The following is a 21,706-nucleotide window of genomic DNA, read 5'->3' on the forward strand; positions in this document are numbered from 1 at the left end:
GGGTCCCTGAGGCCCAGAGAAGTGAAGTGACTTGCCCAAAGTCACACAGCCGACAGTTGGCAGGGCCGGGATTTGAACCCATGACCTCTCGTGCTCTTTCCACTGAGCCACGCTGCTTCTCCTTGTAACCACCCCAGCGTTTAGAACAATGGTTGGCACATAGTAAGCGCTTAACAAATACCACAACGACTAATGATAATAATTCAGGGCTCAACTCTGTTCCCCAGATGTCCCGGGCACGGAATATCTGGGAAGTTGGAGCAGAGGCCTCGGGTAGTCCAGTAGCCCTCCTCCCACCCCAGACTTGCCCTCAGGGACGGTGAGGTGGTCAGCCTCACCAGAGACGTGGTCTCTGGGGGATGCGGATTAGGGGGTGGCAGGGAAGACCCTTAAATCCCAGCATATCTTGCCCTTTTCCCGAGATGGTTCCCCAGCCCTCTCCCTGACCCCCGATGTCCACTCTGCCGTGACCTCAGACCCCTTCAGCCCCACCGCCCCCCTGCATCCCTCCTCCCCTAGCCCCCTCCTTTCATTCATTCAATCGCATTTATTGAGCGCTTACTGTGTGCAGAGCACTGTACAAAGAGCTTGGGAAGTACAGTACCCTCCTGCTGTCTCCCCATGTAACAATAACAATAATAATAATGGCATTTGTTAAGCGCTTACTATGTGCAAAGCACTGTTCTAAACGCTGGGGGGATACAAGGTGATCAGGTTGTCCCACGTGGGGCTCACTGTCTTAATCCCCCATTTTACAGATGAGGGAACTGAAACCCAGAGAAGTGAAGTGACTTACCCAAAGTCACACAACTGACAAGTGGCAGAGTCGGGATTTGAACCCATGACCTAGACTGTGAGCCCGCTGTTGGGTAGGGACCGCCTCTGTATGTTGCCAACTAGTACTTCCCAAGCGCTTAGTACAGTGCTCTGCACTCAGTAAGCGCTCAATAAATACGATTGAATGAATGAATAAATGAATGACCTCTGACTCCAAAGCCCGGGCTCTTTCCACTGAGCCACGCTGCTTCTCCGTAAACTGTAAGCTCATTATGGACCGGGAATGTGCCTGTTTACTGTTATAAACACTGCACTAAGCGCTTGGAAAGTACAATTCATCAACCAAGAGAGACAATCCCTGCCCACACCCGGTTTACAGTGTAGTAGAGAAGCAGGGTGGCTCAGTGGAAAGAGCCCGGGCTTTCGAGTCAGAGGTCGCGGGTTCAAATCCCGACTCTGCCACTTAGCAGTGCGACTTTGGGCAAGTCACTTAACTTCTCTGGGCCTCAGTGACCTCATCTGGAAAATGGGGGTGAAGACTGTGAGTCCCCCGTGGGGACAACCTGATCACCTTGTAGCCTCCCCAGCGCTTAGAGCGGTGCTTTGCACATAGTAAGCGCTTAACAAATGCCGTTACCATTATTATTAGAAGGGAGGAGAAAGGTATCAAAACAAGTAAACAGGTATCAATATAAATCCTATCGCTTGTCGTCATCACCATCATCATCAATAGTATTTATTGAGCGCTTACTATGTGCAGAGCACTGTACTAAGCGCTTGGGAAGTACAAATGACCCCCACAGTTGTCCCCACTGACCCCCGTCTCTCCGGGGTGTGGGGAGGGGCGGAGGACGATGGGGGTCACCGGGCAGCCCTGTGGCCCCCAGCCCTCCCGTCTTGGGGTCATTACTACGTAGTAGTCGTTTTTCTCGTTCGTCCACACGTGGGAACCCGGACAACCGGAGGGCAGGAGCGGCGAGGGTCCGAGCGGCCACCAGAAAGGGGGCCCGATTGCTAGGGCCGCTTGCAATTAATAGTCATCAGCTCATCACCTTAATGAGCCTGGATGGAGCCCCGTTAGCGCTGGGAAAGAGGCTATCTGCTTCAAGGAGGGCCCGCCGCTCGCCCCGCCCCCGCTCATCATAGCATAATAATGAGTTCAGTCCCATAATAAGTTAATTGCCACCATAATGAGCTGATTATAGCGCCTCATTAACATAAAGCGAGCACGTTTGGCCGCCGGAGGCTCTTCCCCGTTGTCGGAGGCCTAAGGCAGAGAGGGAAACACAGAGACATAAACATAATAATAGACATAATGGTGGCGTTTGTTAAGCGCTTCCTAAGTGCGAAGCACTGTTCTAAGCGCTGGGGGGGATACAAGGTGATCAATCAATCAATCAATCGTATTTATTGAGCGCTTACTATGTGCAGAGCACTGTACTAAGCGCTTGGGAAGTACAAATTGGCATCACATAGAGACAGTCCCTACCCAACAGTGGGCTCACAGTCTAAAAGGGGGAGACAGAGAACAGAACCAAACATACCAACAAAATAAAATAAGTAGGATAGAAATGTACAAGTAAAATAAATAAATGAATAAATAAATAGAGTAATAAATATGTACAACGTGGGGTTCACATTGTTGATCCCCATTTTATAGATGAGGTAACTGAGGCCCAGAGAAGTTAAGTGACTTGCCCAAAGTCACTCAGCTGACAAGTGGCGGAGGAGGGATTAAAACCCATGACCACTGGCTCCCAAACCCGGGCTCTTTCCACTGAGCCACGCTGCGACACCTAAACTGCTTCTTTTTTTCTCTCTCTCTCCCTCTCTCTCTTTCCCCTACACCCCCACACCCCTCAGCAGAGAGGAGAAACCGGGGTCCCCCAGCTAGGATGCAAACAGGAACACTCGGCCGAGTGCAGGGACGACGAAGAGGCCACCGTTGTCATGACAACACTCCCCCCCACCCCCCCCAAGCGGGCCAGGAAGCGGAGTGTGGATTTCGGGAGGGTTCTCTGTGCCTCAGTTAGCTCATCCGTAAAATGGGGGTTGACTGTGGGACAACCTGATCACCTTGTAGCCTCCCCAGCGCTTCGAAACGTGCTTTGCACATGGTAAGCGCTTAACAAATGCCATCATTAATTGAATTAATTCCCCACCTCAACCCTCAGCCTAGAGGCTCCAACCCCGGAGTCCACCCAGAGAGCCAGAGGAGCTCACAGACATGCGGTCGTGGAAAAACACGTGGTTCCTGCGATTCTTGGACACGGCGACTCAAAGGAATTCAGGTTGGGGGTCGGGGCGGGGGGAGGAGAAAGCCAGGAGCCGGGGGACAAGGCTGGGACTTGTATCCAAGAGTATGAACCGCCCCCCTTTCTCCCCACACCTCTCCTGCTCTCATTTGCAGTTCAGCACGGGAGCCATTCTGACCCTCAGATCTTCTGCGGAGGCAAACGCCTCCCTGGGGCAGAGCGGGGTGAGGAGGGGGTTTCAGTCGCCCCAGTCAAGGTCTGGCCGAGGTCTAGGCTCCTGCCCTGATCCCACAGCGCTGATCGTCGGCTGTCTCCTGCGGGGGAGGGGGGACGAAGTTTTCAGAGAGGAAGGGCGGTCAAGGAGCGGGGGAGCTGAGCTGGAGAAGAGCAGGAGGAGCGGTGACCTTGGAGTGACCTCCGCCAGGGGAAGGGACTCCGGCTTCCGTCTCCCCCTTCCCGCCCCCATCCCTCTCCCTCCGGCCTTTCGCTCCCTTCCACGCCTCCCCATCTCCCTCCATCTCTCCCATCGTCTCCCTTTCCCGGTTTTCCAGCCCTCCCCTCCCCCCAGCTCTGCAGTGTCTGCTGCATCGGCCGCTCTCCGTGACGTTTCTATTTCGGCTCCTCTCTCCTCTCTCTCTCTCTTTCTGTCCACCCTTCTCCCGCCCCCGGGCCCGGCCTCGGGGGACCTCTGGCCTCTTCGACTGTCCACTCCTTCCTCGGTCCGCCCCCCCAAAACCTCCTCCCTAGTCTCCCCCCAGTTGCCCCAGAGGAACTCCTGAGTCCGGGACGCAACCCCCAGGCCCAGGCTACCGCTCCCCACCCGCGACGTCCCCCGGTCTGTCCGTCTCCTGGCGGCCTTCACTCACCTGATCTCGAAGCGACTGACCTCCAGGGTCCCCGGAGGGGCCTGCGGTTTCTTCTTCCTGGCCCCTCCCGGCCAGATCCTCAGGAAACTGGAGGACCCCATCACTCGCACCCCCAACCCACCCTGGGACTCAACAATTTTCGAAATCGGGCTCCAGAGGTTCTCCGCGGGACCCAGGAGATCCCATTTCCAGCTTCGCACGGGACTCCGACCGGCGCTGGTCTGTGTGCCAACCGAAGAGCTCCCCGGACTTCTTTGCCACCCAGGCCCCAGGGGGCCTGAGCTACTCGGGAGTGGGGTACGCGACCCCCAATCCTCTCCCCCACTCCTCTCACAGCCCCTAGAAGGACGGCCTCCAGCAACTGGGAGGTGGGGGAGACGGACAGGGATGGGGCGAGACCTAAAGAGCCCCGGCTTAGGAGTCAGAGGATGTGGGTTCCAATCCTGCCTCTGCCACTCGTCTGCTGGGTGACCCTGGGCAAGTCACTTCACTTCTCTGGGCCTCAGTTCCCTCATCTGTAAAATGGGGATTAAAAGCGTGAGCCCCACGTGGGTCAACTTGATTACCCTGTAACTACCCCAGTGCTTAGAACAGTGCTTGGCACCTAGGAAGCGCTTAACAAATGCCATTATTATTATTTTTTTTTTTACCCCCACCCCAGCCCAGGACGAGTCTTTCTGTCCCTCTCTGGGCCTCTCAGCTCACTCGGCAGGTTGTCCCCCGGCCCCTTTCTGGGAGGAGACACCCCAGGCCGCTCTTCTTCCCTCTCCGTGCGGACAGTCCTTCCTTAAGTCTGACCTCCATCCCTCCTGCTGCCACGTCCTCTCTGTCCGCCCCGCCCCACAGAGCTCACGCAGGCAGGCAGCCGTTGACACAGAAAAGGTTTAATTTTTCTGGGGCTGGGGCAGCTCCCGGCTGGAGGAGGAAGGGGCTCGAATGGGGGTCGGGGGGTGGGGGCCGCTGGGTCCAGGCTCCCGGTAGGAAAGCTGGATCCAGGCCTGCCCAGCCACGGGGACTTTGGAGATAGGAGGGTATCAAGGGAGGGGGGTTGGGGGACGTGGTAGGGATGAAGAGAGGGAGGTGGGGGGATTGGGGACAGTGGGGAGGGGGTAAATTCAGGGCTGGGTTGGGGGGGTCAGGAGACAAGGGTGGACGGGGGTGATGATTTGGGGAAACACGTGACAACGAAAATGATCTAGTCCAGCCAGATACAATAAATAGACCTCCGCCCTCAGGGGGGCAAACCCCGCCCCTCCACGACCCCACGACCCCCACCCGCCCCGGTCTCCAGTTCTGCATAAAGATTTCTTGGGATTTCGTGTCTTGAGTGCATATATCCTGCCAGACAAACCCGCCCGCCCTCTAGCCCCCTCCTCCCCCCGCCCCCCTCCGGCCTTCCCCTCTCTTCCCCGGTGTCCCCCCTCCCACGGTGTCCCCACCGCCCCTGACCCTTGGAGCACGAAGGGTCAGGCCCGAGAGGAGCGGGAAGAGGGCCTCGTGGGGTGGGCCTCGTGGGGAGGACCGCGTGTCACCCGCCCCGTCCATGTGTCCGCTGTATAAGGCACCGCTGCAGCGAGGTCCGAGAGCGCGCGTGGGGTCGGCGCGCGAGGGGTGGGGGGTGGGGGGCCAGGCAGAAGAGTGGGGGACCCCTCGTCCCAAACCCAAGCGTGACCCTGCCCCTCCACCCCCACTCCGAGGGAAGAGCGGGGCCTCCTCCCTCGACATCCCCTCCCCACCTTCACCTGACCCTCTCCCGGGGACCCAGGCCACCGCCACTCCCCGGACGCCCCCCACCCCGACCCTCATCCCCGCCGAGGGGGCGGTGGGGGGGGTCTCAGACGGTGCTTTCCAACATCCACTCGGTGCTGGTGAAGGCGAGCCGACCGGGGCTCAGCCCCCCGCCCGCCGCGTCCAAATGCGAGGTGGAACGGTGGCGTTTTGTCCGGGCCCGACGCGGGTAACTATGGCTCTGAAACAGTGCCCCGTAGTCCCCGTCGAAAGAGTAGCGGTGGTGGTGAGTCCGGCTGAGCTCCCGGGGAGGCAGCCGAGGCGGGGGGACCCCCAAAACCCCGGAGTGGCTCCTTCTGGGGGGCGTCTCCGTCGTCTGAGGCCTAGTTTCCCCGCCGGAGGCCTCCTCGTTGACCCCCGACGGCAGAAGGCACAGAGACACCGTGGAGCCGCCCGAGCCTGGAGGGGGTCCCTCTTCCTGCGCCCCCCTGCCCGCCCTTCCTTCCTCCTCCTCCTCCTCCTCCTCAGCCGAGAGCAAGGCCACCGTCTGTCCGTCCCCGGGGCTAGGCCTCGAAGGAGCGTCCAGCTCCTGCAAGGCCTCGTATTTGTCCTGGGCGGCGGGCGGCGGGGGCTTGGCCGAGGGCAGCGGCGGATGACCGGCCGCGGTCCCCCCGCCCCCGCCGTTGGTCTGAGAATATACATCGCTGACCCGAGGTCCGGGCACCTTGGGGCCGTCGGGGCCGCTGTAGACCTTGTAGCGGATCATGAGGATGACGATGAAGACCAGGACGGAGGCCACGATGAGGCCGCCGATGACGAGGATCATGGTGCCACCCAGGAACTGGGCGTGCAGGGGGTGGCAGGGGGCCGGCTCCCCGGCCGTAGTGAACTGGACGCAACCCACCACGCGTGTGGCCGTGAGGGCCGTCATCCCATCGTCGTACACGGCCAGCACGCAAAGGTCGTACTCCCGCCCCGCCGCCAGGTCATTCACCAGGAAAGTCTTGCTGCTGGACGGGATCATCCTGGGAGGGGGGAAGCGGGGTGGGGGGACACAAGACCTGGAGTGAGCCACGGCCCCCCTCTGCCCCAATTCCGCCCCCCACCCTCACAATAATAATAATTATGGCATTCGTTAAGCGCTTACTAGAGGCCGGGCACTGTTCCCTGTCCCACCTGGGGCTCCCGGTCTCCATCCCCGTTTTCCAGATGAGGTCACTGAGGCCCGGAGGGGTGAATTGACTTGTCCAAGGTCACACAGCAGACAAGTGGTGGAGCCAGGATGAGAACCCATGACCTTCTGACTCCCAAGCCCGGGCTCTAGCCACTAATAGTAATAATAATAACAATGGCATTTATTAAGCGCTTACTATGTGCAAAGCACTGTTCTAAGTGCTGGGGAGGTTACAAGGTGTTCAGGTTGTCCCACGGGGGGGCTCACAGTCTTCATCCTCAGTTTACAGATGAGGTAACTGAGGCCCAGATAAGGGAAGTGACTTGCCCAAAGTCACACAGTTGACAATTGGCAGAGCTGGGTTTTGAACTCATGACCTCTGACTCCAAAGCCCAGGCTCTTTCCACTAAGCCATGCTTAATAATAATAATAATAATAATAATAATAATAATAATAATAATAATAATAATAATAGTAATAATTGTGGTATTTGTTAAGCGCTTACTGTGTGCCGGGCACTGTACTAAGCGCTAGGGTGGATACAAGCAACTCAGGTTGGACATAGTCCCTGTCCCACTTGGGGCTCCCAGTCTCAATCCCCATTTTACAGATGAGATAATTGAGGCCCAGAGAAGCGAAGTGTCTTGCCCAAGGTCACGCGGCCGACAAGTGGCGGGGCCAGGTTGAGAACCCATGACCTTCTGATTCCCAGGCCCTGGCTCTATCCACTAGGCCATGCTGCTTCTCCCTAGTCCCCTGCCCTCTGGTTAAAAATAACAACTGTGGTATTCGTTAAGCGCTTACTGTGTGCCGGGCACTGTACTGAATGCTGGAGTGGATACAAGAAAATCAGGTTGGGCACAGTCCTTGTTCTGCATGGGGCTCACGGTTTTGATTCCCATTTTACATGTGAGGTCGCTGAGGCTCAGGGAAGTGAAGTGACTTGACCAAGGCCACCCAGCAGACAAGAGGAGGAGCCAGAATATAATAATGAGGGCATTTGTTAAGCGCTTACTATGTGCCAGGCACTGTTTTAAGCGTTGTGGAGGTTACAAGGTGATCGGGTTGTTCCACATGGGGCTCACAGTCTTAATCCCCAGTTTACAGATGAGGTAACTGAGGTACAGAGAAGTCAAGTGACTTGCCCAAAATCACACAGCTGACAAGTGGCGGAGCCGGGATTAGAACCCAGGACCTCCGACTCCCAAACCCGTGCTCTTTCCACTACACCACGCTGCATCGCTTTTCCCCTGGCCTGGGATGGGGCGATCGAACATGCTTGTAACCTTGGGCAAGTCACTTAACCTCTCTGGGCCTCAGTTTCCTCATCTGTAAAATGGGGAGGGCGGCACCTGTCTTTAATAATAATCATAAAATAAAACTGTAGCATTTCTCAAGCGCCTACTATGTTCCAAGCAACATACTAAGCAGTGGGGTAGATCGATTAAGCAGTGGTATTTATTGAGCTCTTCCTGTGTGCACAGCACTGTACTGAACGCTTGGGAGAGGACAATACATTAGACTTTGCAGACACATTCTCTGCCCACAACGAGCTTACAGTCTGGAAGTACAGTAGATACAGTATTTGCAGATTAGACACAGTCCCTGTCCCACTTGGGGCTCACAGTGTATTTGTTCAGCGTTTACTCTGTGTCAAGCACTGTACTAAGCGCTGGAGTAGATACAAGATAATCAGTTCCCATGTTTGTAGATGAGGGAATTGAGGCACAGGGCAGTGAAGTGACTTGCCCAGGGTCATACTGCAGACTGGTGGCACAGCTGGAACGAGAACCCAGGACCCCTGACTCCCAGCCCCCAGTGCTTTCCGCTCTCAGAGATATTATAAGAGGGGCTGTCAGGCTAACAACCAAATCCCCACCATATTCCAAGCATTTAGTACAGAGCTCTGGGCATGGTATGCACTCAGCAAATACTACTTATTGATTGCCGAGCTGCCCTCAGTCCAGGGCTGATCCCCCATTAATTCCTAATAACAATAATGATAGAGAAGCAGCGTGGCTCAGGGGAAAGAGCCCGGGCTTTGGTGCCAGTGGTCATGGATTCAAATCCCGGCTCTGCCAACTGTCAGCTGGGTGACTTTGGGCAAGTCACTTCACTTCTCTGGGCCTCAGTTCCCTTATCTGTAAAATGTGGATTAAAACTGTAAGCCCCCCACCGTGGGACAACCGGATCACTTTGTAACCTCCCCAGTGCTTAGAACAGTGCTTTGCACATAGTAAGCGCTTAACAAATGCCATTTATCATTATTATTATTATTCTATGTGCCTGTTACCTCATCTGTAAAATGGGGATTGACTTTGAGCCCCCCGTAGGACAACCTGATCACCTTGTATTCCCCCCCAGTGCTTAGAACAGTGCTTTGCACATAGTAAGTGCTTAATTAATGGCATTATTATTAATTATTAATAATATTAATTAATAATATTAATTAATAATAATAGGACTTGTTAAGCGCTCGTTCCAAGCCCTGTTCTAAGCGTTGGGCTAGATACAAGTTGATCAGGTTGGGCAGAGCCCCTGTCTCACCTAGGGCTCGGACTCTTAATCCCCATTTTTTACAGACGAGGTATCTGAGGCCCAGAGAAGTGAAGCGACTTGCCCAAGGTCACACAGCAGACACGTGGCAGAGCCAAGATTAGGATCCGGGTCCTTCTGGCTCCCGGGCCCGAGGTCTATCCCCTAATAATAATAATGATGATGGCATTTATTAAGCGCTTACTATGTGCAAAGCACTGTTCAAAGCGCTAAGCCACGCTGTGTTCACATACCTGATTTATTGTTCTACTGTACTCTCTCAAGAGCTTTGTACACAGTAAGCGCTCAGTAAATAGCGCTTAGAACAGTGCTTGGCACATAGTAAGCGCTTAACAAATACAATCATTATCCTTATTATTATAAATACGATGGAATGTACGAATGAACGAACACGCCTGATTCTCTCAGGGGCCCTCAGGTCTCCGTCCCTTAGGGGAGGACAGGGAGCAGAGTGGAGTCGGATGTCTGTGAGCAGAGTAGAGCCCAGGCTTGGGAGTCAGGAGGTCCTGGGTTCTAATCCCGGCTCCGCCACTCGTCTGCTGCGTGACCTTGGGCAAGTCACTTCACTTCTCTGTGCCCCAGTTACCTCATCTGTAAAACGGGGATTGAAACTGCGAGCCCCGAGTGGGACATGGACTGTGCCCAACTTGATTTGCCTGTATCCACTCCAGCGCTTAGTACAGTGCCTGGCACATAGTAAGTGCTTAACAAATGCTATTATTATTATTAAGCGGCCCGGAGCCGACGGGCTGACAGGTACCAGATCTTTGCAAAGCTGCTGTCACATCACAGCATGCAAGAACAGCGAAAGCAAAGGAGGGAGGCACCACCTTGGCCCCCTTCCCACCTTCCAGCGACCCCCACTTACAGGACCTTCCACGGGCCACAGAAGAGCAGCTGCCACCCTCCCGGACCGGGGAGGACAGGGTGGTCTCCTGCCCAACCAATCAATCATACTTATTGAGCGCTTACTGGGTGCAGGGCACTGTACTAAGCACTTGGGAGAGTACAGTATAAAAGAATTGGTAGACCCATTCCCTGCCCACAAAGAGTTTGCGGTCCAAATCCCAAGACCACCAGGAAGTGAAGCCCCCCCAAAACTGGCTTCCTTTCAAGACCCAAAGGTGGGGAGGGGGTGCTCTGATTGGTGGGAGGCCTATAGGGGTGGGGGGCCTGGTCCGGTCCGGTCGAGACCTACCCACTCGAGCCACGAACCCGCTTAACCCTTGGCTTGCTGTGGGCAGGGACTGTCGCTCTTTATTGCGGCATTGTACTTTCCCACGCGCTCAGTACAGTGCTCTGCACACAGTAAGCGCTTAATAAATACGAATGAATGAATGGATGAAGCCCACTGTCCTGGGGGAGGGGGCTGTCCTGGCTCTGTTCCAGAGCCCCCCCTGCCCCCCTTCCTGGAGCTCCTCGCTCCCACCCGGCCCTACCGGTTTCCCCCCCCAGCATCAGCCTTCTTCTCCTCCTGGGAACTCGCTTCGTTTTTATTTCTGTTCTGACAAACAGCCCAGGAGAGGCAGATAATTAGATGAGGTTCTGCCTCGGACCCCTTGGGGTTGGGGGGAGGGGGCGGTGGGAGAGAGGGAGGGGCAGGAGTTTAGGGGCCGGGAAGGGGAAGGATGGCTTCTCTGGCCTTAAATCGCAAGCCCAACCAGATCCTTCCAAATCGTGATAGAGGCCACTGGTCTCAACGTCAGTAGTGTTTATTGAGTCCTGATTCATTCATTCATTTATTCAATTGTATTTATTGAGTGCTTACTCTGTGCAGAGCACTGTACTAAGAGCTTGGGAAGTACATCAGCAACTTGTACTGATGGTGTGAGAGGGTAGCTACAATAACAATAATAATAATGGCATTTATTAAGCACTTACTAAGAGCTTGGGAAGTACATCAGTGACTTGTACTGATGGTGTGAGAAGGTATCTACAATAATAATAATAATAATGGCATTTATTAAGCACTTACTAAGAGCTTGGGAAGTACATCAGCAACTTGTACTGATGGTGTGAGAGGGTATCTACAACAATAATAATAATAATAATGGCATTTATTAAGCACTTACTAGGAGCTTGGGAAGTACATCAGCAACTTGTACTGATGGTGTGACAGGGTATCTACAGCAATAATAATAATAATAATGGCATTTATTAAACACTTACTAAGAGCTTGGGAAGTACATCAGCAACTTGTACTGATGGTGTGAGAGGGTATCTACAATAATAATAATACTAATGGCATTTATTAAGCACTTACTAAGAGCTTGGGAAGTACATCAGCAACTTGTACTGATGGTGTGAGAGGGTATCTACAACAATAATAATAATAATAATGGCATTTATGAAGCACTTACTAGGAGCTTGGGAAGTACATCAGCAACTTGTACTGATGGTGTGAGAGGGTATCTACAACAATAATAATTATAATAATGGCATTTATTAAGCACTTACTAAGAGCTTGGGAAGTACATCAGCAACTTGTACTGATGGTGTGAGAGGGTATCTACAACAATAATAATAATAATAATGGCATTTATTAAGCACTTACTAAGAGCTTGGGAAGTACATCAGCAACTTGTACTGATGGTGTGACAGGGTATCTACAGCAATAATAATAATAATAATGGCATTTATTAAGCACTTCCTAAGAGCTTGGGAAGTACATCAGCAACTTGTACTGATGGTGTGAGAGGGTATCTACAATAACAATAATAATAATGGCATTTATTAAGCACTCACTAAGAGCTTGGGAAGTACATCAGCAACTTGTACTGATGGTGTGAGAGGGTATCTACAATAACAACAATAATAATGGCATTTATTAAGCGCCTACTATGTGCAAAGCACTGTTCTAAGTGCCGGGGAGGTTACAAGGTGATCAGGTTGTCCCCTGTGGGGCTCACAGTCTTCATCCCTATTTTACAGATGAGGGAACTGAGGCACAGAGAAGTGAAGTGACTTGCCTGACAGTTGGCAGAGCTAGGCCTCTGACTCCCAAGCCCGGGCTCTTTCCACTGAGCCACCCTGCTTCTCCATCCCTCTCCCCTCCCGACTGTCTCCCGTCGAGCCCGCCCCCGCCGGGGGTCCCGACCCACCTGTAGACGAGCGAGTCGTCCAGCGAGCTGTTGTACTGCACCTGATACATGCGGATGCCGGGGATGTGGCGCTCGGAGGGCCAGCGGATGACCACGGAGCTGGAGGTCAGGTCGGCGGCTACGAGGCGGCGCTCCAGGGGGCTGCGCGAATCGTTGGCACCCGCCCGGCTGGACGTGGTGATGTCGCTGGAGCCGGGGTCAGCAGGCTCTCTGAGACGGGCAGCGGGGTCGACCAGGAGGGGCAGAGGGACGACACCAACCTCCACGGGTGCGGTGGCCTCGCCTGCCGCGTTGGAGGCGATGCAGGTGAAGACACCACTGTCCTGCAGGGTGGTGATGAGCAGGTCCAGGGTGCCGTTGGTGTAGACGGCCGTGCGGGTGGTGTTGTGAAGGAGCTTACCGTCGGGGGCGATCCAGTGGACGGTGGGCTCGGGGTCGCCCACGGCCCGGCACTTGAGGCTGACGGCCTGGCCTTCCATGACCTGCGCCCGGCTGCTGGCCTGGCGGGTGATGAGGGGCGGCTCGCAGACGAACTCCTCCTCCGGGATGGACCAGAAGTACTTGTCCATCAGGTGCTCGGGCGAGGCACAGGTCTCCAGGTCATCCTCGCGGGTCAGGCGGCGCAGCCAGAGCAGCTCGCAGTTGCAGTGCAGGGGGTTGCCCCCGAAGCTGACAGTCAGGGTGGATGGGGGGGCCCCGCGGGCACTGGCCAGCACCTGGGCCCGCAGGAAGAGGCTGTCGGGGGGCAGCTTCTGCAGTCGGTTGGAGGTCATGTCCAGCCGGACCAGTTTGTGCAGCAGGGAGAAGGTGCCGGCGGCGATGTGGTCGATGAGGTTGTGATCCAGCGTCAGCGTGTTCAGGTTGGCCATCTGGCCCACGGCGGCCCAGGGCAGGCCCTCCAGGTTGTTGTAGGACAGGTCCAGGTCCTCCACGGTCAGCAGGAACTCGTCGAAGGCGGCCGGCTCCACGCGGCTGATCTGGTTGTTGCTGAGGATCAGGTGGCGCAAGTTGGGGAGGCCGCGGAGCTGCTCGCCGTCGAGGGCCAGCAGCCGGTTACTGTCCAGGTGCAGGGCCCGCAGGGCCCTCAGGTCGGCGAAGGCCCCGGGCACGATCTGGCTGATGGTGTTGCGCGACAGGGTGAGGTGCACCAAGCTGGTCATGTTGGCGAAGTCCTTGCGGCGGACCACGGTGATGAAGTTGTCCGTCAGGCGCAGCTCCACGGTGCGCCGGTCGATGGACGGCGGCACGAAGAGGAGGCCCGTCTTGGCGCACAGCATGGTCAGCGTCGGAGAGATGTTCTGGCAGATGCAGCGGCCCGGGCAGTGCTGACCGGACACCACCGTCCCCAGGAGCAGCAGCGGCAGGAACACGCTGGCCATGGTCCGGCCTTCGTGCCGGGCCCTGGGAGGGCGGAGGGGAAGGCCGGGGTCAGCCAGCGGGTAGTCCTTCCTGGTGTCTGACCTCCAGCCCTCCAGCTCCAGGCTCACGGGCAGGGGCAGGCTCGGAGATGGAGTGGGCCGGAACCCGAGGGTACTCCCCCCATCCCTCCCTGGGGGTTTGGGGCTTCGGAGGGCCTAGCCGAATCAATCAATCAATCAATCAATTGTATTTATTGAGCGCTTACTGTGTGCAGAGCACTGTACTAAGTGCTTGGGAAGTACAAGTTGGCAACATATAGAGACAGTCCCTACCCAACAGTGGGCTCACAGTCTAAAAGGCGGGGAGGGGACCCCGGGAAGGGGCATCGGGGCACGTGACCCCCAGGGCCTAACAGAGAAGTGAGGCCGCTTCTGGGGGGTGGGGAGTGAGGGGCCAGTACAACCCCCACCTCCCACCAGCCTCAATAAATACGATTGAATGAATGAATGGTCCAGTTAGAGCCAGGGACCCCCCCTCCCCTAGCCCCCTCCGGACACCCACAAGGGGGTGAGGAAGCAGTTTCAGCGTGTCCCAGCCAGGATGTCCCGGGGAAGGGGCATCCCTCGAAACACCTTGGCCTAGTGGCAAGGCTACAGGCTTGGGAGTCCGAGGATATGGGTTCGAATCCCAGCTCCGCCACTCGTCTGCCGTGTGGCCTTGGGCAAGTCGCTTCACTTCTCTGGCCCTCAGTTCCCTCATCTGGAAAATGGGGATGAAGACTGCGAGCCCCCAGTGGGACAACCAGATTACCTTGTGTCCACCCCAGTGCTTAGAAAAGTGCTTGGCACAGAGTAAGCGCTTAATACCTTAATTATTATTAATAAGAGGAGCCGGGGAGAGGGGGACCCTGGAGTGGGGGTGGAAGGTGGGGATCTCCCCTTCCTCCTTCCTTCCCCCCAGCCGACCCTCTCTGGCGGGGCGTCAGTCAGCCGAAAACCAGAGCAGCCACTTCCCAGCGGGAATTCCCCGGCGGTTCGGCTCCCAGCCCACAGCCGTCAGCGTTGATCACAACACCGGGAAGGGAAGGAAGAGGAGGGAGGGGAAAGGAGGGGAGGGGGAAGGAGGGGAAAGGAGGGGAAAGGAGGGGAAAGGAGGGGAGGGGGCGGGCCCCACCCTCCGAGGAACCGAGCTGACAAGGGAAGAACCCAGTTGTCCGGGCCTCCCTCTTCCCAGCCGGGTTCCACCCGCCCCAAGGACGCACCCCCGGAGACGCTGGAGAGAGAAAGGGGCAGAGACAAACAGGGACGAGATGGGCAGAGACAGGAGGAGGAGAGGAAGCGATGGCCTACGTGGTCAAACGTCCAGCGAGATAAACGCTGTGCTTGCTGCTGCGGCTGCTGTCTGGGCTGAGCCAGCGAAGCTGGTGAGCCCCCGGAGCCCTGCCTGAGACCCTTACCTGGGACCCCACTCCCCATCCTCCCTCCCCCCTTTAGCCCCCCTCATCCTCCCCTAATCCCCCTCATCCCCCTCATTCCCCATTCCAGCTGGGCCCTGCCCTTCCTTTCCTGTTGTCTGGCTCTCTGCGTCTCCTTTCTTTCCTCCTTCCCAATCCCTCCTCTCCCTTTTTCTTCCCCCTCTGTCTCTCCCTCTCTCTCCTCCTCGTCCTCCTTCTCCTCCCCTTAATAATAATAATAATAGCATCGTTAGGCGCTTACCGTGTGCCAAGCACTGTTCATTCATTCAATCGTATTTATTGAGTGCAGACTGGGTGCAGAGCACTGTACTAAGCGCTTGGAAAGTACAATTCGGCAACAAGCAGAGACAGTCCGGAAGCATGGGGGTAGGTACAAGATAAATCAGGTTATAATAATAATGGCATTTGTTAAGCTCTTACTATGTGCAAAGCACCGTTCTAAGCGCTGGGGGGATACAAGGTAATAATAATAATAATAATTTTGGTATTTGTTAAGCGCTTACTATGTGCAAAGCACTGTTTTAAGCGCTGGGGAGGATACAGGGTGATCAGGTGTCCCACATGGGGCTCACAGTCAATCCCCATTTTACAGATGAGGTAACTGAGGCTCAGAGAAGTTAAGTGACTTGCCCAAGGTCACCCAGCAGACATGTGGCAGAGCCGGGATTCGAACCCATGACCTCTGACTCCAAAGCCCGGGCTCTTTCCACTGAGCTCCGCTGCCCAGGTTATCGCACCTGGGGCTCACAGTCTTAATCCCCATTTTTACAGATGAGGTAACTGAGGCACAGAGAAGTTAAAAGAGACTTGTCCAAGGTCGCACAGCAGAGAAGTGGTGGAGTCCGAATTACAACTGTCGTCCTCTGGATCCCAAGCCCGTGCTCTTTCCACTAAGCCATGCTGCTTCTTTCTCCAGTCATTTCCTCCCCTTCCCGTCCTCCTCCTCCTGCTCCTCCTCCTCCTCCTCCTTCTCTCTCCTCTTCCTCCACCCACCCTTCCTCCTCATCTTTCCTTTCTTGCCTCCGGCCCCTTCCCTTCCTGCTCTGACTCCTCACACCCTACTCCCACCCTCCCAGGACACCCACTCTTTGGGGGAATGAACAGGACCGGGGCTGGAAAACTAGACTGGCTTGTCTGCCCTGGTTTGGGAGAGGGGGAGGAAGGGCAAGGGACAGGAAGGGAGCGTTAGAATACGGTGGAAGTGGCCTTGGGAAAACATTTTATGCAACAGAAGCATCTTAACATAGGTGGGTGAGAGACTAGGTGGGTGGGAGCCTCTTATTGTGGTGGAGAATAAGAATAAGAAGACCAACACTTTTCATTTTGAGTGGCGGAGGAACTCAAAGCTTTTTCCTACTAATCCTCTCATCCTCCCCACTCCTGTCTCTGTCTCACTTCACTTCACAAGGAAGCCAGAAGTGGAGGGAGGGAGGGTGGAGGGAGGATGGGGCTCAGAAGACTTGGGGTGGGGGGATCCTTGGGAGGAAGCTGGGAAGCAATCCAGGGTTCAGGCTGCCCCAGGCTCTGTAGAAGGGGAAGAAATTAAGTGGTGTTGGCACCTCAGCCCTGCACCCTCCTCACTGGCACATGCGCAATCTGACTGATTCTTCAGTGGTGAATTCTTCAGAATTCCCAGATTGCAACTGGAGGGATGGAGGATAGACTTCAGGCAAGTCGTCTTGGGAGTAGAGGGAGACAGGAAGCCAAAGTAGAGTATGGGAGGTTAACCTTGTGGGGAGAGGGGGTTTCTCTGAGGAGACCCTGCCATATGGGGCTGGGTGAGGGAGAGAGGGGAAGGAGCAGGATGGCCCTAATAATAATAATGATGGTATGTGTTAAGTGTTTACTATGTGCCAAGCACTGTTTTAAGCGCAGGGTGGTGGGGGGGATATAATCAGCGTGGCTCAGTGGAAAGAGCCCGGGCTTTGGAGTCAGAGGTCATGTGTTCAAATTCCGGCTCCACCAGTTGTCAGCAGTGTGACTTTGGGCGAGTCACTTCACTTCTCTGCACCTCAGTTATCTCATCTGTAAAATGGGGATTAAGACTGTAAGCCCCCCGTGGGGCAACCTGATCACCTTGTAACCTCCCAAGCACTTAGAACAGTGCTTTGCACATAGCACTTAATAAATGCCATTATTATTATTCCTCCTCCCCATCCCCCCCGCCTTACCTCCTTCCCCTCCCCACAGCACCTGTATATATGTATATATGTTTGTACATATTTATTACTCTATTTATTTATTTATTTTACTTGTACATATTTATTCTATTTATTTTATTAATATGTTTTGTTTTGTTGTCTGTCTCCCCCTTCTAGACTGTGAGCCCGCTGTTGGGTAGGGACCGTCTCTATATATTGCCAACTTGTACTTCCCAAGCGCTTAGTACAGTGCTCTGCACACAGTAAGCATTCAATAAATACGATTGAATGAATGAATGAATGAATGAATGAATAAATACGATTGAACGAATGAATGAATCAGGTTGTCCCACATGGGGCTCCCAGTCTTCATCCCCATTTTACAGATGAGGTAACTGAGGCCCAGAGAAATGAAGTGACTTGCCCAAAGTCACGCAGCAGACAAGTGGCGGAGGCGGGATTAGAACCCATGACCTCTGACTCCCAAGCCCGGGTTCTTTCCACTGAGCCACGCTGCTTCTCCTGAGAGCTGACAAAGCATTGGGGTGGCCATCTAAGAGGCTGGGTTCTGGCTTTAAGATGCTAACTTGTGAAAATATCCCTTCCACTCTGGATATTTTTAGTTTTTCCACCCTGGGTAGGAGTTCAGTCCAGGGGGGAGGGCTTGTGGAAGCGGCATGGTGTAACGGATAGAGCCCGGGTCTCGGAATCAGAAGGTCATGGGTTCTAATCCCGTCTCCACCACTTGTCTGCTGAGGGACCTTGGGCAAGTCACTTCACTTCTCTGAGCCTCAGTTACTCAACTGTAAAATGGGGATTAAGACTGTGAGCCTCACGTGGGACAACCTGATCACCTTGTATCCCCCCCAGAGCTTAGAACAGTGCTTGGCACATAGTAAGCACTTAAGAAATGCCATCATTATTATTATTATTTTCTGGGCCTCAGTTACCTCATCTGTAAAATGGGGACTGAGATTGTGGGCCCCCTGTAGCCCAGGGACTGCGTCCAAACCAATTTGCTTGCATCCACTCCAGAGTTTAGTACAGTGCCTGGCACATAGTAAACACTTAAATACCATAATTACTACGGTGTGAGGGTGAGTCGGGGGCTCTCTCTGGTCTGAAATGCCCCCTGTCCCCACCCCACCAGGTTGGCCAGGAATTTTTGGCATCAGGTCTGTCTCTCTCCCTGCCTCTGTACCCCATGGCATCCCACCGGGATTAACCCTTCTTTGTGAGAAGAAACCCCCAGCCTCCCCAGATGCCCCTCAGTGCCCAGCATCTCATCCTGCGAGTCAGGAAGTCCTACCTGAAGTCTAACCCCCCTCCCTCTGACTGCAGTTCTAAGTAGGAAGATGCCCTTACCTTGCCTCCCGCACGCCTCCTAATCCTCTCTTCCTCCCCACTCTCTGCCCAGCCACTTGACCTCCCAAGGAGGTCAAGGGTGGGGGATGCAGCTGGGGAAACCGAGGCCCGGCAGACCCGTGGGGCCCCTCCGACCGGTGGGCCTCCCTGGGCTCTGCGGAGGGGAGGAAATAAATGACATCAGCACGCCTGCCCATGCAAACACACTCACACTCAGGAACCCCTGCTGTCCCCTCTTCTCGGTCCCACGACTTCGCAGAACCCCTCTAGACTGTAAGCTCAATGTGGGCAGGGAACGTGTCTCTTATATTGTTCCGTTGTCCTCTCCTGAGCACTTAGTACAGTTCCCTGCACACAGTAAGTGCTCGATAAAGGCGATTGACTGACTCCAGGCCGCAGGGCACGGAGTGGGGATGCCTCCCCCCGCTGCCTCACCAAACTGGCCACGTCCATCTGTGAGTGGCCACCCCCGGGGCTCATCGTGGCCTTCTTCTGCCATCGAGTAGTCTCCAGTGGTGAGTATGAAATGCCCACCCGGAGCAGAGTGTCTTCCTCAGAGCCCGGGAGCATGCCACAAAGGAAGGCAGCCAGTTCTTCGCCCTCCAAGAACCTCCCATGGCCCCCTTTCCCCCCGTCCCTGGGCCCCGCTCCCTGGCACTGTCCGAGCCCAGCCACCCCCTCCACCCTGGCGACCCCCGCTCTCCCTTCTGCTCAAGCCCCGACCCGGGGGCTCACCGGTCCTCAGGAAGTCATTCTGGCCGCCGGGCCACCACCGCTTCCTCCTGGAAAGCAGAGACGCGCCGATCAGAACTGCTCCAGGAAGTCCTCTCAACTGTCCTCCATCTTGGAAAAGCGGCACCCCAGCCTCAATCAATCAATCAATCAATCAATCAATGGCATTTATTGCGCGCTTACTGTGTGCGGAGCACTGGAGTGACCCTCCCTGCTGCCTGGGCCCCACCTACCCATTCAGGAATTGCAGAGAATCAGCGTGGCCCAGTGAAAAGAACCCGGGCCCGGGAGCCAGAGGACCTGATTTCTCATCCCGTCTCCACTGTCAGTCAGTCGGTCGTATTTATTCATTCATTCAGTCATATTTATTGAGCGCTTACTGTGTGCAGAGCACTGGACTAAGTGCTTCGGAAGTACAAGTTGGCGACATATAGAGACGGTCCCTACCCAACAACGGGCTCACAGTCTAGAAGGGGGAGACAGACAACAAATCAAAACTTGTGGACGGGTGTCAAGTTGTCAGAATAAATAGAATCAAAGCTAAATACACATCATTAACAAAATATTGAGCACTCACTGTGTGCAGAGCGCTGTACGAAGGGCTGGGGAGAGTACAATACAACTCTTTTCTGTGATTTCATTCATTAAATCATATTTATTGAGCGCTCACTGTGTGCAGAGCACTTTACTAAGCGCTGACTTCACTTCTCTCGCCTCAGTTCTCTCATCTATAAAACGAGGAGTCGATACCTGTTCTCCCTCCCCCTCACACTGTAAGCCTTGCATGGGACAAGTACTGCATCTGACTGGATTATCTTGGATCGACCCCAGTGCTTAGTACAGTGCTTGGACAGAGTAAATGTTTAACAAGTCAACCCACCAATGCTATTTATTGAGCACTGATTGTGTGCAGAGCACTGTACTGTTTGGGACAGAACGATAAAGCAGTGTTGGTAGACACGTTCCCTGTCTGTAATGAGGTGGCGTAGTGGAAAGAACACGGGGCCTGGGAATAAGAAGACCTGGGTTCTAAACCCAGCTCCACCGTTTATCTGTTGTGTGACCTTGGCCAAGTCACCTAACTTCTCTGTGCCTTAATTACCTCACTTGTAAAGTGGGGATTAAGACTGTCAGCCCCTTGTTCGACCTGGATTGGGTCCGAGTTGATTAGCTTGTTTCCACCCCAGCACTTAGTACAGTGTCTGGAATATGGTAAGTGCTTAAAAAATGCCATAAAATGACATGAATAACAAGCGTTCACTATAATTATTAGTGTGGCTTAGTGGAAAGAGCATGGTCTTGGGAGTCAGAGGTTGTGGGTTCTAATCGCTTGCCTGCTGAGTGACTTTGGGTAAGTCACTTAGCTTCTCTGTGCCTCAGTCACCTCATCTGTCAAATGGGGATAAAGACTGCGAGCCCCACGTGGGACAACCTGATTACCTTGTATCCACCCCAGTGCTTAGAACAGTGCTTGGCACATAGTAAGTGCTTAACAAATGCCATCATCATTATTATTATTATTATGAAGAAGAAGTTCCAAAATGTGGAGGGAGGAAGTTCCCCAAGAGGAAGGGGTGAGGGGGCTGCTGGGGAAAGGAGCAAGTGTTTTTCACTCCAGAAAACCATTCAGGCCCCTGGACTCCCCCTGAGGTGAAGTGCTCTCTGACCTATTAAGAGACTCCTTTGAGGGAAACAACTGGATCATTTCCTATAATTTCAACTAATTCTTAATCTAGTGCAGACTACAAGACACGAGCATCTTCGGCTTGATATTGGGTAGGGACCATCTCTGTATGTTGCCAATTTGTACTTCCCAAGCGCTTAGTCCAGTGCTCTGCACTCAGTAATCGCTCAATAAATACGATTGAATGAATGAATGAATGAACCTGATCAGCCTGATCAGAGAGAAGCTCCTGGGGGCAGGGTGAGGGGTGGGGGCTAGGATCCCCTGGGAGATGAGCAGAGAAGGGAGGGAGATATTGGGGGGAGGGAGGAGGTTGGAGGGGCTTCAATCTCTGGATCTCCAGCACCCCAGAAGATTTTGGAGAAACTGAGACAAGGAGGGGGTAAGGGACAGAACCCAGAGGTCCAGGGTCTAGTCCTCCCCGGAGGTTATGTCTGTTGAGGGTGGGGTGGAGAGAGATTCATGGGGTCTCCCTCAGCTGCTCAGGCCTGCTC

At 54.5% G+C, this 21,706-nt stretch overlaps 1 protein-coding gene across 4 annotated transcripts in view; it reads right to left on the minus strand.

The window, feature by feature from the left end:
• Positions 1-5,656: 5,656 nt before the first annotated feature.
• The window catches only part of LRFN1 (leucine rich repeat and fibronectin type III domain containing 1), a 31,387-nt gene continuing 15,337 nt past the window's right edge, over positions 5,657-21,706 (minus strand). The window contains exons 2-5 of one of the 4 annotated variants that reach the window (XM_038767215.1): positions 19,532-19,578; positions 18,797-18,950; positions 12,458-13,858; positions 5,657-6,651 (exon numbers count right to left, since the gene is read on the minus strand). In XM_038767215.1, coding sequence (XP_038623143.1) covers positions 5,733-6,651; positions 12,458-13,836 — 2,298 coding nt within the window. In that variant the 5' untranslated portion in view covers positions 13,837-13,858; positions 18,797-18,950; positions 19,532-19,578 and the 3' untranslated portion in view covers positions 5,657-5,732. Of the gene's footprint in view, positions 6,652-12,457; positions 13,859-18,796; positions 18,951-19,531; positions 19,662-21,706 lie in introns of all 4 variants that reach the window. The other 3 variants (XM_038767214.1, XM_038767213.1, XM_038767216.1) reach the window with 3 other exon arrangements.

Source organism: Tachyglossus aculeatus, chromosome 26 (assembly GCF_015852505.1).
Source record: "Tachyglossus aculeatus isolate mTacAcu1 chromosome 26, mTacAcu1.pri, whole genome shotgun sequence".
Lineage (NCBI taxonomy): Eukaryota > Metazoa > Chordata > Mammalia > Monotremata > Tachyglossidae > Tachyglossus > Tachyglossus aculeatus.